The sequence below is a fragment of the Diaphorina citri genome, unplaced genomic scaffold (assembly GCF_000475195.1).
Source record: "Diaphorina citri unplaced genomic scaffold, Diaci psyllid genome assembly version 1.1 scaffold500, whole genome shotgun sequence".
In the NCBI taxonomy this organism is placed as follows: Eukaryota; Metazoa; Arthropoda; class Insecta; order Hemiptera; family Psyllidae; genus Diaphorina; species Diaphorina citri.
In genome coordinates this window covers 171,924-187,390 of record NW_007377935.1, presented here as the reverse complement: position 1 = coordinate 187,390, position 15,467 = coordinate 171,924, and the positions used below count along the sequence as shown (strand labels likewise).

Genomic DNA, 15,467 nt, shown 5'->3' with positions numbered 1-15,467 from the left:
AGTCTCAAGTCAAAATTGACCAATCAAATGCCTTGAGACTATGCTTAGCACGAACTTAAGAGCCAACATTTTGTTCATTAATATGGGTGTAAGTTTCGAGTGCTCTCTTTTGGTAGGCAAAGCGCCTTCACCCAATGCGTCATCCGCTTACCTGATGCGCCCTACAGATGAGATCGAAATCGTGCTTGTGCAAAAACTTGGCCACAACTTCCGCGCCGAACGTGAAAGACACACCTCGGTCGTTTTCACCCCAACCCATTGTGTCCTGAAAACACAGATTAGAACGGAAAATAAAAATTGAATTTTCGACCTTTTCCAGTTATTTTTTCGGAGTTTTGACCTTAGATTTGGATTTTTCCCAACTTTACATAGGAATCGACCATTTTTTTTTATAATTTTTACCCATTTGCAACTGCTGATTCTTATGATATAAAAAGCGAGTTGGATAATTGCTTTTGAGCTGACATTTGGTTTTGGCTTTGGCTACAAAAATTTTCATTTTGCTTTTGAAGTATTCTCCCTGTTTAAAGTCTCCTAACTAGACCCAGCTACACTTCTCACAGTACTAATGTTGATTTCTTTGGCTTTCTCGGTCGTTTTCACCCCAACCCATTGTGTCCTGAAAACACAGAAAGGGTTAAGTCACATCAAATTTGGCAATAGATTCTTATGATATAAAAAGCGAGTTGGATAATTGCTTTTGAGCTGACATTTGGTTTTTGGCTACAAAAAATTTCCTTTTGCTTTTGAGCTGACATTTGGTTTTGGCTTCAATAAATTAGCAAGGGAAATTTCAGACCTGGTATTCTCCCTGTTTGAAGTCTCCTAACTAGACCCAGCTACACTTCTCACAGTACTAAGGTTGATTTCTTTGGCTTTTTGGCTGAGACCAAAGTAGAATATCATCTGCATCACATACCAAATCAATATCCATATTTTTGGCTACAAAAAATTTCCTTTTGCTTTTGAGCTGACATTTGGTTTTTGGCTACAAAAAATTTCCTTTTGCTTTTGAGCTGACATTTAGTTTTTGGCTACAGCCAAGGTCTTATCGTCCCGAAATCGAAGAGAGAAGGAAGACAGGATAGGAGAAAGCCAGCCGTTCCGAGAACGAACATTATCCCATCAGGATAAAATCCGCCCCGGGCGGGAATCGAACCCGCGGCCTAGCGCTTACAAGGCAGACGCACTACCAACTAAGCTAACTAGACTGGCTTCTCTCAGCTTAATACCGGGAATTTTCTATAAAACACTTTGCCTATGAAATACGAAAAGTTCTTTCAGTTTCCTCTCTACCAATCTACTTTCTGCTCTCCCAAAATTTCTCTCTCCCAAAATTTACTTAATTCTCTTCTTTTCCTGGTAAACAGGAGGGCGTGGGTTCAATCCCAGCTGAGGTATGGAATTTTATCCTCAATATAATTTGAGAATTTGACCACAATAATAGTAGTAGCCTACTGCTGGAGTAAAGGGACTTTTCAGTCCTATGCGAGCAGTATAAATAAGCACTATTATTATTATTATTATTATTACCTTGTCTGGATCTGACCAGAGCAGATCGCACAGGAGTCCCTGGTCCGGCACGTCGGTGGGTCGCATGATGCGGCGAATCTGCTCCATGGACTGCAGGTCCGGACTTAGGCCGCCGTGACAGCAGAAGATCTTCTCGTCCACAATCGCCGCCACGGGCAAACAGTTGAAACATTCCGTGAACGTCTTCCACAGTTTGATGTTGAACCGTCGCTTGCCTGTTGGGAGAGAAATTGATCAAATCAAATCTCGAATTAATTGTGGTAAAGCAGAGCTTTTTCACGACTTTTGTGGATATCACAGCCCGATTTCATCATAATCGAATAAGCTGTTCATGAAAAAATGGGGTTATCTATTTTACGAAAACAACTCTTGACTCTACGTACAGAAAATATTGACGAACGGTGTCGCGTTTTTATTGGAGTAAAAGGTGGTGAATCAGAGCTTTTTCACGACTTTTGTGGATATCACAGCCCGATTTCATCATAATCGAACAAGCTGTTCATGAAAAAATGGGGTTATCTATTATCTATTTTACGAAAACAACTCTTGACTCTACGCACAGAAAATATTGACGAACGGTGTCGCGTTTTTATTGGAGTAAAAGGTGGTGAATGCTTTTAGTCGTTCATGAAACAGCATGACTGTCTCCTTTGCAATCAATTTCTTTACTTCAGTAATATAAATATTTTTACACTGGTACCTAATTGACCGAACGAAGTGAAGCTCTACGTTTTAACTCGACCGTTTTGCATTTGTTTTAGATGTTCGTTTGTTTGATTGTTCCGCTATAACTCCCGATTGCCTGTCTCCTTTGCAATCAATTTCTATACTTCAGTAATATAAATATTTTTACACTGGTAATTGACCGAACGAAGTGAAAGCTCTACGTTTTTACTCGACCGTTTGGCATTTGTTTTAGATGTTCGTTTGTTTGATTGTGCCGCTATAACTCCCTATTGCCTGGTCCGATTTTGATGAAATTTGGTACACATAATCCTTGAATCAAGGTACACAAACATGTAGTTCAGTACTTACACTCATCATAGAAACCGTATATCCGGACAATCGGTCCGATTTTGATGAAATTTGGTACACATAATCCTTAAATCAAGGTACACAAACATGTAGTTCAGTAATTACACTCATCATAGAAGCCGTATATCCGGTTGATGCTGGCACACTCGTGATTGCCGCGGAGGAACATGTAGTTCAGTACTTACACTCATCATAGAAACCGTATATCCGGACAATCGGTCCGATTTTGATGAAATTTGGTACACATAATCCTTGAATCAAGGTACACATGTAGTTCAGTACTTACACTCAACATAGAAGCCGTATATCCGGACAATCGGTCCGATTTTGATGAAATTTGGTACACACAATCCTTGAATCCAGATACACATGTAGTTCAGTACTTACACTCATCATAGAAGCCGTATATCCGGTTGATGCTGGCACACTCGTGATTGCCGCGGAGGAGGAAGAAGTTTTCCGGGTATTTGATCTTGTAGGCGAGCAGAAGACAGATGGTCTCCAGGGACTGCTTGCCGCGGTCCACGTAGTCTCCTAGGAACAGGTAGTTCGAGATGGGAGGGAACCCACCGTATTCGAACAGACGGAGGAGGTCGTAGTACTGACCGTGAATGTCACCTGGAACAAGCGGAGAGGAGAATAGACCTTGTTCATACTTTGTCTAGCTGGGGGACGGTAAACAGGTAGTAGAATAGAATAGAATATACCTTGTTCATACTTTGTCTAGCTGGGGGACGGTAAACAGGTAATAGAATAGAATATACCTTGTTTATCCTGTTCGAATGCGATAGACCAAATAGTCCCTTTACCTTTACTTATTCTGTTAACGCTGGTAATGCCGGCTCAAGTCGTCATTTGAATTAGCTAAATTTATTATTCAATTGTCTACAAAGTGGAGAAAAATTCCGACTCTGTCGGGCATTGAACCAGGAACCTCCTAAGAGCTGATTAGGTGTGATACCCACTAAAACACATCGAAGTTGTGAAGAGTTTTCCCCACAAACAAATAATTAATTATGACGTTTTTCGGATTAGATTTATTTGTCTGAGTTTTGAGACCTGACTGAATACGTATAAAGAGACAGTTGAATAAATAAACGTTGAAAATTGTCTTCCTTTATACAGACGATCCTAATAGATATAAATACAGACTGAAACAGAATTGTAGAAAAATTGTCTCCCAATATAAAAGTAGAGACAGGATTTTTTGTTTGTTTGTCCAAAGTCTTATTTCCTTTTTTTCGACTGTCAAAACTGTCAGCACACTTGAAATGACGTAGGTAAGCAAAATGCTGGTGGAACCGAACAGTGGCGTGTGATCATGGCAACTATGGGGGAAACGCCACTCTACGGCTTTTTACTTTTCACATAGGTATAGAACAAAATTATGTACATCAATAAAGAGGTGATCCATTAAACATCAATAAAGAGGTGAATGAGGTGATTCATTAAACATCAATAAAGAGGTGATCCGTTAAACTGTTAGCATGATGGAACAACTTGTTCTAAGCTGACAGTCCAAAGTCTAAATAAAGCACTGCTTACAGTTAAGTACCGAAAATTCTCCTGCCCCTACTAATCACTTACCGAAAAATAGCCAGTGCTTTTTTCTCACTCCCTACTTGAGTACGTACGACACACCTTACGTACTACGACACACTGATGATCGCAAGTGATTATTGATTATGATTATTCAACCTAGATTCTAGAATTTCGAAAACCACTGGCAGATTGGCGTACGGGTTATAATATCTATGTAGGTATGAAGAGTGAGTTATGAAAAAAGAACTAGGTACTCCTTTCAGTGAACTACTCAGTCAATGAGTTAGATCCTAAACATGAAACTCACTCTTGAATTCCCTTTAAGTATACCTAACCTAGGGAGTTATAATCCGACTCAGTGACTGAGTAGTTCATCATTATAAATTTATAACTCACTCACTCACTCACTTACTTACCCACTCACTATTTACGTCTTTACAAAAGTCTGGTTCCAGCTTCCCCTTTTAAATCTCACGACACGCCACCGGCGACCGATTTGAAATGTTTACAAAGTGTCAACACAGGAGGGTTCTGTTCTTTAGACTTAATGTCATTCGGGTGTTTTCTAAATTTAAAACTTTGGAAAAATTTTCCCCGGCACAGCCTCTATCAAACTCTTAAAAAATAAAGAAGGGTTAGTCACATCAAATTTGGCAATAGATACACAGGAAGGGTTAAGTCACATCAAATTTGGCAATAGATACACAGGAAGGGTTAGTCACATCAAATTTGGCAATAGATACACAGGAAGGGTTAAGTCACATCAAATTTGGCAATAGATACACAGGAAGGGTTAAGTCACATCAAATTTGGCAATAGATACACAGGAAGGGTTAAGTCACATCAAATTTGGCAATTTTAGAACGGAAAATAAAAATTGAATTTTCGACCTTTTCCAGTTATTTTTTCGGAGTTTTGACCTTAGATTTGGATTTTTCCCAACTTTTTACAGAGGAATCGACCATTTATTTATAAGTTTTACCCATTTGCAACTGCCCCATTTGAAGAAACCACTTACTGATGAAAATTTGTAATGAAACAACTAGTTCGGTATATTCTTTCTATTAGGCATTTTTTTTTTTTTTTTTTTAGATTTATTATAGTGTGCCAACATAGATTTATAATGTTATCTACACTTTAGGGACCTACTTACAGTTTGATTTTGGACTTTTTGGGGAACTCTAGAACAGAATTTTCAAACTCTATTAGGCATTAAAATTTTTTTATCAAGCGTGCCGGGAGGTGCGCGCGAACGTCAGCAGTTCGAAGCGCCGCTCCGCCAAGCCTTTATTAACACGAAAATGAGTTTCAAGGCGATTTAGGAAGAAAAAGTCCGGTTTTCTGACACCAAAAACCGATTCGGATTTCAATCCAATATAAAATAATACGGGTAAAAAGGAATCAATTGGGTACCAAAACAGATCAGAATTTAAATTCTCTACGTATACAGGGATTACAGAGTTCTAGATTTCTACATGATTTGTGAATAAGGGCCGGGCCCACAAAGTGACTTTAAACTCGGTTTAAGTTTTAATCTCGGTTTAAGCAATCTGACTGTCCAAAATTTTTGAAAATCAACTAAGTCCAGGGAACGCGCTTTAACTTATCCATTAGCTTTTAAACCGAACCACTTTATCGTCAGTCCGATTTAGGAAGAAAAAGTCCGGTTTTCTGACACCAAAAACCGATTCGGATTTCAATCCAATATAAAATAATACGGGTAAAAAGGAATTAATTGGGTACCAAAACAGATCAGAATTTAAATTCTCTACGTATACACAGGGATTAAAGAGTTCTAGATTTCTACATAATTTGTGAATAAGGGCCGGGCCCACAAGGTGACTTTAAACTCGGTTTAAGTTTTAATCTCGGTTTAAGCAATCTGACTGTCCAAAATTTTTGAAAATCAACTAATCACATTGCTTAATGAGAGAGTTAAACTCAAACCGAGATTAAACTTACTTTGTGGACCCCGGCCATAAACCGTTCGACTATTCAGAGAATTGTGAGGGCGAAACAAAATCTACATCCTAAAATGAAAATCAATTTTGTGAGCGAGAGGAGAGTTCGAGAGAGAGAGGGAGAATAGATACAAAAATAGGGGTATTTTATTTTTTCGTTAAGGATCAGGAGAATCCAATAAATCTGGATTCGATTGATTTATTATCTGGATTCTTTGCATTCCCTTTAATAGATTTACATTTTCAAAACGCTTTTTTTTTTCTTCAAAAAGAATCCAGATTCCGCCGATTCAGACGAAAAAATAACAATAAAGAAATACCCCTAATGTTTACCTACGTACGAATGTATATGATGGAATAAATTCCAGACATGGGAGAAAGATGGTTTAGAAGAGAGAAATATATTCATATTATTTATATACCGAGAAACAAAATGATTTTGTATCTGAGACATAATAATGTATCTGAAACAGTAATGATTTTGTCCCATTTTGTAACAAAACACAATGAAATTGGAGACACAAAATGTTTGTCTTGTAAACAGAAACACAATGAATTTGAGAGACACAAAAAGGTTGTTTGTCCCATTTTGTAATAGAAAAACAATAAAAAAAAAAAAAAAAAAAAAAAAAAAAAAAAAAAAAAAAAAAAAAAAAAAAAAAAAAAAAAAAAAAAAAAAAAAAACGGGAAAAACACCAAAAATAATGGATCTCAAAAATTGTCCTACCCGGAATTAGATGTTAGATGATTCCAACTGTGGAAGCGTCGACCTTTGGGACCCTTTGAAACCCTTGTCTATGAGGTCGACTGCGAAAGCTATCTGGTCTTGAATTTAAATCCATTTAGTGTTCTTTGTTTGTTCGTTCGTCTGTTTGTTTTGTTTTTACATGGTTTTACTTAACTTGAGATCTCTGTTTGTTTGTAATTTGTTTGCTGGTTTGTTTCTGTTGGTTTTTTCCTCATTACTATTTAGAAATTACTTTATGGTGAGAGATTATTCCTCAGAATAGCTTTTGTTCAAGTATTTAATCGTTATTTAACTATTTTCAGTAATTTGCGCAATAGGTATGTTAAGGGCATAAGGCTCATGAGGGTAACATTAGCGGGCCGTTATATCTTTTTCACTAAAAAACTCAGCAGTCAAACCCTTTTTAGTCCGTCCTTCCTTTATTATTACAATAGTAATAAAAAGGTATGACGGACTATTGTATTCGCTTCGGTGTCGTCTGTCACTCTGTCTGTTCCCATAGAAGGACTTATCCAAACCTAGTCGACCTATATATCAAATTAAAGGTCTTTTGTCTGTCCCCATAGAAGGACTTATCCAAACCTGGTCGACCTATATATCAAATTAAAGGTCTTTTTACCAGGAACACGAAAATGGTGGTGCAAATTTTGTCCTAAAAACCATAAAGCCGAAAATCCCCCAAAAACTGGTTTTTGGGGGATTTTTTCTTTCATCACCATACCGTACACTCCAAATATCACCTCCGTTTTTCATACAATAACAATTTAATTTATGATTTGGAATCGAACCACCAACCTCCAGACCCGGAGTCCACTACACCACTAAGGATGTTTAATTATTCAGCCAATTCAGCTCATAAGGAAAGAGAAGTTCAGGATGTCAAAAATGCTACAACTTTGTATCAATTCCAAAGCAGGATATATTTATATTTCAGGATATATTTTATATTTCAGCATATATTTCAAGCACAAGAAAATTCGCGACAAAGCCCGATAAAGTGCAAGTCTCACTCCAGTCGAAGTACAGCCAAAATTATTCTTACGAACGATTAAATGTCATTCACATCTGTCGTTCAGGTAAGAGTATGCTTACTCTCACCTAATCACGTGCAAAACATTTGATCGTTCGTTAAACGCGCTGTGACTGGAGTCTGACCTGAAGGAATAGCGAGAGTCAGACTTAAAATGTAGAGTGCAAAATAATTTACAGCGAAAATCCCTAGCAGCTAGAAACAAAGCTTGTGAAGAAAAAAACCTAGCAAATATTTGTTATCGTTTAGACCCGTATATTTCGTTAGTTTGGGGGGTATCGCGCCTGTATTGTAACCCCTTAATCGCGGGTTTGATTCCCGCCCGGGGAGAACTGTATCACAGATTAGGTTCGTTCTCGGAACGGTAGGCTTTCTCATTCCCTTCTTCTCTCTTAGATTTGGGTTGGTTAATAGTAATGAGGTCACTTACTTCAACAGTCAAGTTTAGAACATAATATTCTTTGTTTAGGCACTTGAGAGAGAACTGAAAAGTCCTTTCAACTCCGCGGTCCAAACCAATGTCTTGTAGGTATATTTATTCAGGAGCGCGGTGGCGCTCCGCCCCGCCAAGTCAAGAAAGTTTGACCGCGCTACTAGAGATATACACAATAGAGGTAGGTTTAGAATTAAGCCATAATGTTGGGAAAAAGAATGGAAACTCATCTTTTTTTTTTTTTTTTTTTTAGACTAATAGATAAAACAATCAGGTGCAACTACCAGAGCAATCAACAGTAAATAGGTAGGTACCTAAATAGGGCGGTAAGTAGGTACTTACTTGTCCGTTACTTATCTACTGTCTGTACGTATATTGTATACCGAATCATTCGAAGCCCCCCTTAGCCAGCCTAGTTAGTTTGGCTGGTAGCGCGTCTGCCTTGTAAGGGCTAGGCCGCGGGTTCAATTCCCGCCCGGGGCGGACTTTATCCTGAACGGATAATGTTTGTTTTTATCCTGAACGGATGAGGTTCGTTCTCGGAACGGCTGGCTTTTTCCTATCCTGTCTTTCTTCTCTCTTCGATTTCGGGACGATAAGACCATAGCTGCAGTTACAGTTCCCTCTGTCAAACCTCTTAAAAAAAAGTTGAGTGTAAAGTTGAGTCCACTCGTAAAATTTGTAGCCAAAACCAAATATCCACCTCTTTTTTTTAAAAAAAATAATAAATAACCGAATGGTTTGTCAAGCGTTGACGAAGTTGGTCAAAATATAAATATTTTGTAGTATGCCTCTCATCAGATGGGCGAGAAGAGACACTATACTTCCCATTTAGGTGCTGGGTCAACACGGGAACACCAGAAAGTAACCCGTTGAAATATTTGCAATCGAAAAACGAGTACAAATTTTTGTCGATGGTGGGATTCGAACCCGGGACCTTCTGCATGGCAAGCAAGCGCGTTACCACTGGACCAACCGAGCCCCTAGTTGCGTTGATGGTTAAGTTTAGTTGATTTTTCCTTTCGGAAATGGAACTGATTCTGCGCCATCTTGAATTTCCTATGGTTTAGTACAGGCACTATCACACCAAAAGAGGGGAAACGGGCTTCGCCAAAAGAGGAGCAATTTCAAAAGGAAAAAGCGACTTTTTGTGGGGGGGGTGAAGGGTAGTTATGGGTGAAAAGGTCAACACTCGCAAAATACAACACTCGTCACTTCAATGTTACAAAGATTCTGCTGGATTAGTCTGGATGGTCTACAATGAACAAGTTCTATCAATCAGGGCAACCTTATTATAATGTAAAAATAGGGGCACTTCATAAAATATCAACGTCAACATGGGTAGGATTTGGTTAGAGAGGTATTCTTTTCAAAAAAACGAAAAAAAAAAAAAAAAAAAAAAAATCAGAAATGATAGTAAAAAAATCACCGTTTTTCCAAAAACACCGCTACTTAAAATACTCGAATTTTGAATTCCAAGTGTTATACATAAGTTATAACAGTGGTCTTCCTTTTAGATAGGGAGATAAGATTGGGGCAGTGGATTTCGCCAATAACTTAATCCGAGATTTCACAAATGGAATATTTTTTGTTTCTCCTAAAAGGAGCCATTATCGGTAGGTTGGAGCCACAAAGGAGCCAACAATAGGTAGATCATTTATTTTAAAGATTTTTTTTTCAATGCAATTTAGGTAATCACTTTAATTTAAAATCTAGGAACTTTTAATGACTCCTTTGAATGATTTAAAAGATCTACTGTTTATTTATTTTTACAAATTTACGGATTGAAAAAGAAAAAATCCATTTTTACCAATTACAGAGACTAATAGGGTACTTAGAACTAAGCTTAGGTGTTGATGAAATCTCTGATAATCATTCGTGAAATCCACCTTGAGCGTCCTTAACGCGTTTTTCCTACCCTCCTGAAGCCAGGCAAATTCTTACCTTAAGGATTTGGAAGGAGCACATCAGAGTTTCATCCACGGACATCATGGCACCAGCATTGTCAAATTCTCCACAATAGTTGGGCGCAGAGAACAGAGTCACCAGTTGACGTTTGGCGAAGAATTCGTAGCCTTCCTCTACAACCTGGAATAGGAGAGAATGAATCATTAACAGTTGAAGAATAATAAAATCGGGCATGTTCAATCATTACTGAAAATATCGCATGAGGATTTGGAAAAAAACAGAGAACAGGGTCACCAGTTGACGTTTGGCGAAGAATTCGTAGCCTTCCTCTACAACCTGGAATAGGAGAGAATGAATTATTAACAGTTGAAGAATAATATTGATATTTGAAATTGATATTATTGTTATTTCTGGATTAATATTGAATTGGGCGCAGAGAACAGGGTCACCAGTTGACGTTTGGCGAAGAATTCGTAGCCTTCCTCTACAACCTGGAATAGGAGAGAATGAAATATTAACAGTTGAAGAATAATATTGATATTTGAAATTGATATTATTGTTATTTCTTGATTAATATTGAATTGGGCGCAGAGAACAGTGTCACCAGTCACCAGTTAATGTTTGGCGAAGAATTCGTAGCCCTCCTCCACAACCTGGGAGTGTAGAGACTTTTTTACTTAAGTTATATATAAAAATGGATACTTACGAGTTTATATATAACTTAAGTAAAAAAGTATTTACAAAGGATGTCAAAATTAAATAAATTAATTAATAATGGAAGTGTAGAGATTGAATATTATTCAATTAACGAAGTGAGTTCCAAGTGAAGAACTTGACGATTTTATATTCGATAAAATAATAATAAAAATCGGGTGGCAATCATGTAATACAAATTTCCAGAATGTCCCATTCACAGGAGAAAATGCTGTTCTCTTATACGGCGGGTGTGTCTCCTGAGGATTTCCCTCTGCAATCTTTTTCCCATGAACACCCGATTTTTCCTCAACTTTGTTTTAATGGTTCACCATTGGCGATTACCGTATCCAGATGAAAAATATCCATATACCAACGACCAACCACACGCAAAGTTGCTTAACTTCAGTTGTCCATTAAAATTTAATAGTGCCTAAGGATTTTAGAATTTTGATACACCCTGTATTTTTTCAATCATCATTTCCTGCCAAAAAATGCACTCCCTCATTTTAGCAGGAAATTTTCATCCGGCAACACTGTGACTATATCAGCTGATTTCAAATAAAACCGCGTTCACATTAGAAGTGAATTTTGATACACCCTGTATTTTTTCAATCATCATTTCCTGCCAAAAAATGCACTCCCTCATTTTAGCAGGAAATATTCATCCGGCAACACTGTAACTATATCAGCTGATTTCAAATAAAACCGCGTTCACATTAGAAGTAAATTTTGGTGCCAAATAAAAATCGTTTTCTGTCTCTTCAGTCCTTTTTGGAATTTAAATTTTTGATTTCTCTAATTACCTAGGTACCGAAAAGTGACTTGTGTTCGTTCAAATTGTTGAAATTTGTTTCAATTTTGCAGTTTAATCCATATTTTCTCCTATTTATTGAAGTAGGTAGGTAAGTATTTATTGAAGTAGGTACCTACCCACATCATATTTTTGACATGCTTTTCTTAACTTTTCATTTCCTACAATTTTCCTGCCAAAAAAATGCACTCCCTCATTTTAGCAGGAAATTTTCATCCGGCAACACTGTAACTATATCAGCTGATTTCAAATAAAACCGCGTTCACATTAGAAGTAAATTTTGGTGCGAAATAAAAATCGTTTTCTGTCTCTTCAGTCCTTTTTGGAATTTGAATTTTTGATTCGCTAAATTAGGTACCGAAAAGTGACTTGTGTTCGTTCAAATTGTTGAAATTTGATTCAATTTTGCAGTTTAATCCATATTTTCTCCTATTTAGTGAAGTAGGTAGGTAAGTATTTATTGAAGTAGGTACCTACATCATATTTTTGACATGCTTTTCTTAACTTTTCATTTCCTACAAACCTTTAAGTATACCTAACCTAGGGAGTTATAATCCGACTCAGTGACTGAGTAGTTCATCATTATAAATTTATAACTCACTCACTCACTTACCCACTCACTCTTTACGTCTTTACAAAAGTCTGGTTCCAGCTTCCCCTTTTAAATCTCACGCCACGCCACTGGCAACCGATTTGAAATGTTTACAAAGTGTCAACACAGGAGGGTTCTGTTCTTTAGACTTAACGATAACGTCATTCGGGTGTTTTCTAAATTTAAAACTTTGGAAAAATTTCCCCCCGCACAGCCTCTATCAAACTCTTAAAAAATCACCATTGGCCTGTTTCATGAACGACTAAAAGTATTCACCACCTTTTACTCCAATAAAAAACGCGACACCGTTTGTCAATATTTTCTGTACGTAGAGTCAAGAGTTGTTTTCGTAAAATAGATAACCCCATTTTTTCATGAACAGCTTGTTCGATTATGATGAAATCGGGCATGTTCAATCATTCAATCACTTACGGGGTCGAGCGGGTTTCGAACACAGTCAAATGTATTCTGACAGTTACAATGCTTTTGAGCACATCTAACTCATCCCCACTCCTCTTTTCTCAATACATAGAAAGCTAAGCTTGTTTTAAAGTCTACTTCCACAATAAATTAAACCCATATAAATTTCAATGAGTTACGATTAATGAGCAGTTATTTGTAAGCCTTTTGAAAATCATTCTCAGACCAATAAGTTGGGCCTCAGACAAATATTTGGACTTTCTCAAAGGCAAGAGGTTGACTTCCTTTTTAACACCATAGCAGGAGTAGGTACCAAAAGAGATACCATTTTTGGGCGCTAAACATAGGAGGCATAGGTACTTATAGGTAACCCAAAGAACCAAATCTGTAGTGTACTCAGTGGGACCAAAAAGTGCCAAATTAACTCTGAAAATCTCATTTTTTCGTCGGAATTTTTTAACCAACAAAGAAGATATTTCAGATAAGTGACATGCCCATGATTAATTCACCGGGTATGGAGTTGATATTCATACGCGACTTGAAAAAGTTCATACTGGATAAATATTCACGCAACTTCATTAATGGAAATATCGCATGAGGATTTGAAAAAACGCCCAAGTTTCGAGTGCTCTCCTTTGGCAGGCAAGGCGCCTTCACCAAAGTGATAGGTCAGAGAAAATTTCACTTTGAAACATGAAGACGTTGTATGATTCATGTGTAGAAATTGTCGGATGAGATGGGAGGTTGGAATCTCTTACCTTCTAACAATCTCGCTATAATATTATCGATATTCAACTTGTCTGACTCCGTCATGATTTAAATGGATATATAAACACTTCTAAACACTATTTAGCAAACGATTTTGACCAAAAAAGTACAATTTAACCTTAATTATGTGTAAAAATTAAAATTTAAAGAAAAGAAAAAATACGGATTTTATGTAATGGCGGTGCTGGTGCTCGCGACTCGAATCTTGCGAAGAAGAAGAAAAATAGAAAGCGGGTTATGTACAGTGTTGCCAGATGTAAATTTTTACTGCTAAAAAATAAATTACTGTTACAAAACTATAGAAGAAAGTCAACTAGTTCAACTTACCGCAAATTTTCAAGGGAGCTTCCAACTCGAGCAGGATCGGTTGCGACAGGAAGATTTCTCTCGATTTGAGACAGAGGCCTCGGATTTCACTCTCTGTGAGTTGAACATTTTTACCCGGTCTCGAGCCACGCACTGAAACAAAATGGAAAATAGATCAACATTCATTTGAGAATTTGAAAACACCCCCTGCCCCTCAAGAGTCTATGACTAAAACACCTACAGTAGGTAAATAGTAAGTAAGTATTCTATAAGACATAAGTACACTCAAGTACTTACACAATACACTTACTTCAAAAGAGACGTAAAGTCTTTAAAAGCTAATGTACCTCACTTCTAAGCGTGATTGATTGTATTAAAATACTTAAGGGGTCCCCAATTGCACCCAATCTGAGCTACAACTCTTGGTAACACCTAAAAGAATTGATTTAAAAATGTTCCAGTTTAAATGTGTAAAATCATGGGAACTTTTCATTACACATGTCTTTAAAAAAAAATATTCAGATAGGATGAAGTAAAGTTTTCCTTTGAACTTGTTATCTCTACTCAGGGCTTCAGCTCCTAAGAAAGTTCATAGTATTTTATTGGATACCCTGTAGAAATATTCAAAGAGGCCCCATTACCTATTTAGAGTAATGCATTCGGGTCTCTATTTTCCTCATTAGTTTAACTCATAAGTACGAGACCAGCTGGACTAAACAGACACAACAACACAACATAATTATATCTATCATGATTTCATGGTAACTGTTCATTCAGCATAATTGAGGAGCTGGGTGCAAAAAGGGAAATATGGATTTTTTGCCCTTTTTGCATAAAATGGTTTTTTGGATAGAACGTGGTGTGCTCTATCTTCCGGCGTTTGAACTGCAGTGATAACTTTTTTACTTTCTTTTTTGATGAGTTACAGTGTCTTTTGTAAACATACTTTTCAAGGATTTGGATGAAAAATTGAAAACTTTAAAGTTAAATATCTCAGTTCGATGATTTTCATTTATTGCTCTTTTTTCACCCAGCTCCTCAATTATGCAGTACAGGAAATCTCTATATTTTATTCTCATTCTCTCTTTGCTGTACTTCTCTTTATCCCCCTCCTTCCTTCCTCTCTTCTTCTCACATCTTTATAATAAACTCTTTATTCTTCTTCTACGAATAAACAGAAAATCTCTCTATATTTCGCTCTCTCGCTCTCTCTCTCTCTCTCTCTCTTTCTCTCTCTCTCTCTCTGCTGTATCTCTATTCCCCTTCCTCCCTCTCTTCGTCTCACATCTTTCTTCTTCCTCTCCCCCTCCTATCTGTCCTATACGTTTCCCAGTTTCTGGAAAGGAAAACATGTGTGTGTGTGTTTTCTTTCTCTCTACCGTAACATATTCTCTACTATGGCTCATCTTGTATTCAAGGTCATAGGTGGGATACACAGAGAGGCCTGGTAATTGATTCAGTAGAGACACACTAATGCAGTTTTTGCACCGATGCAGTTTTCCTTATGCCCGGTCTTACCACAGAGACTTTTCAGTTAATCCAGAGTTCAAGAAATAGTGGACTGTGTACCTAAATCAAATGGGTGATGTCAAGAAAAACCTTTGACACTGTACTAACTCTTTGTGGTAAAATCAGAAATTATTACAGTCTTAAGGTAATGTTACACCAAGTGCACATCGTTTGC

At 37.2% G+C, this 15,467-nt stretch overlaps 1 protein-coding gene across 1 annotated transcript; it reads right to left on the bottom strand.

Moving 5' to 3' along the window:
• Nucleotides 1–137: 137 nt before the first annotated feature.
• Nucleotides 138–13,952, bottom strand: LOC103509472 (serine/threonine-protein phosphatase PP1-alpha catalytic subunit; the record flags this gene model as incomplete). The annotated part of the gene is made up of 4 exons (XM_026823794.1): nucleotides 138–265; nucleotides 1,534–1,748; nucleotides 2,956–3,186; nucleotides 13,805–13,952. Coding segments are annotated over 4 exons (720 nt in total), but the record flags the coding sequence as incomplete, so codon positions are not given.
• Between the last annotated feature and the right edge of the window lie 1,515 nt (nucleotides 13,953–15,467).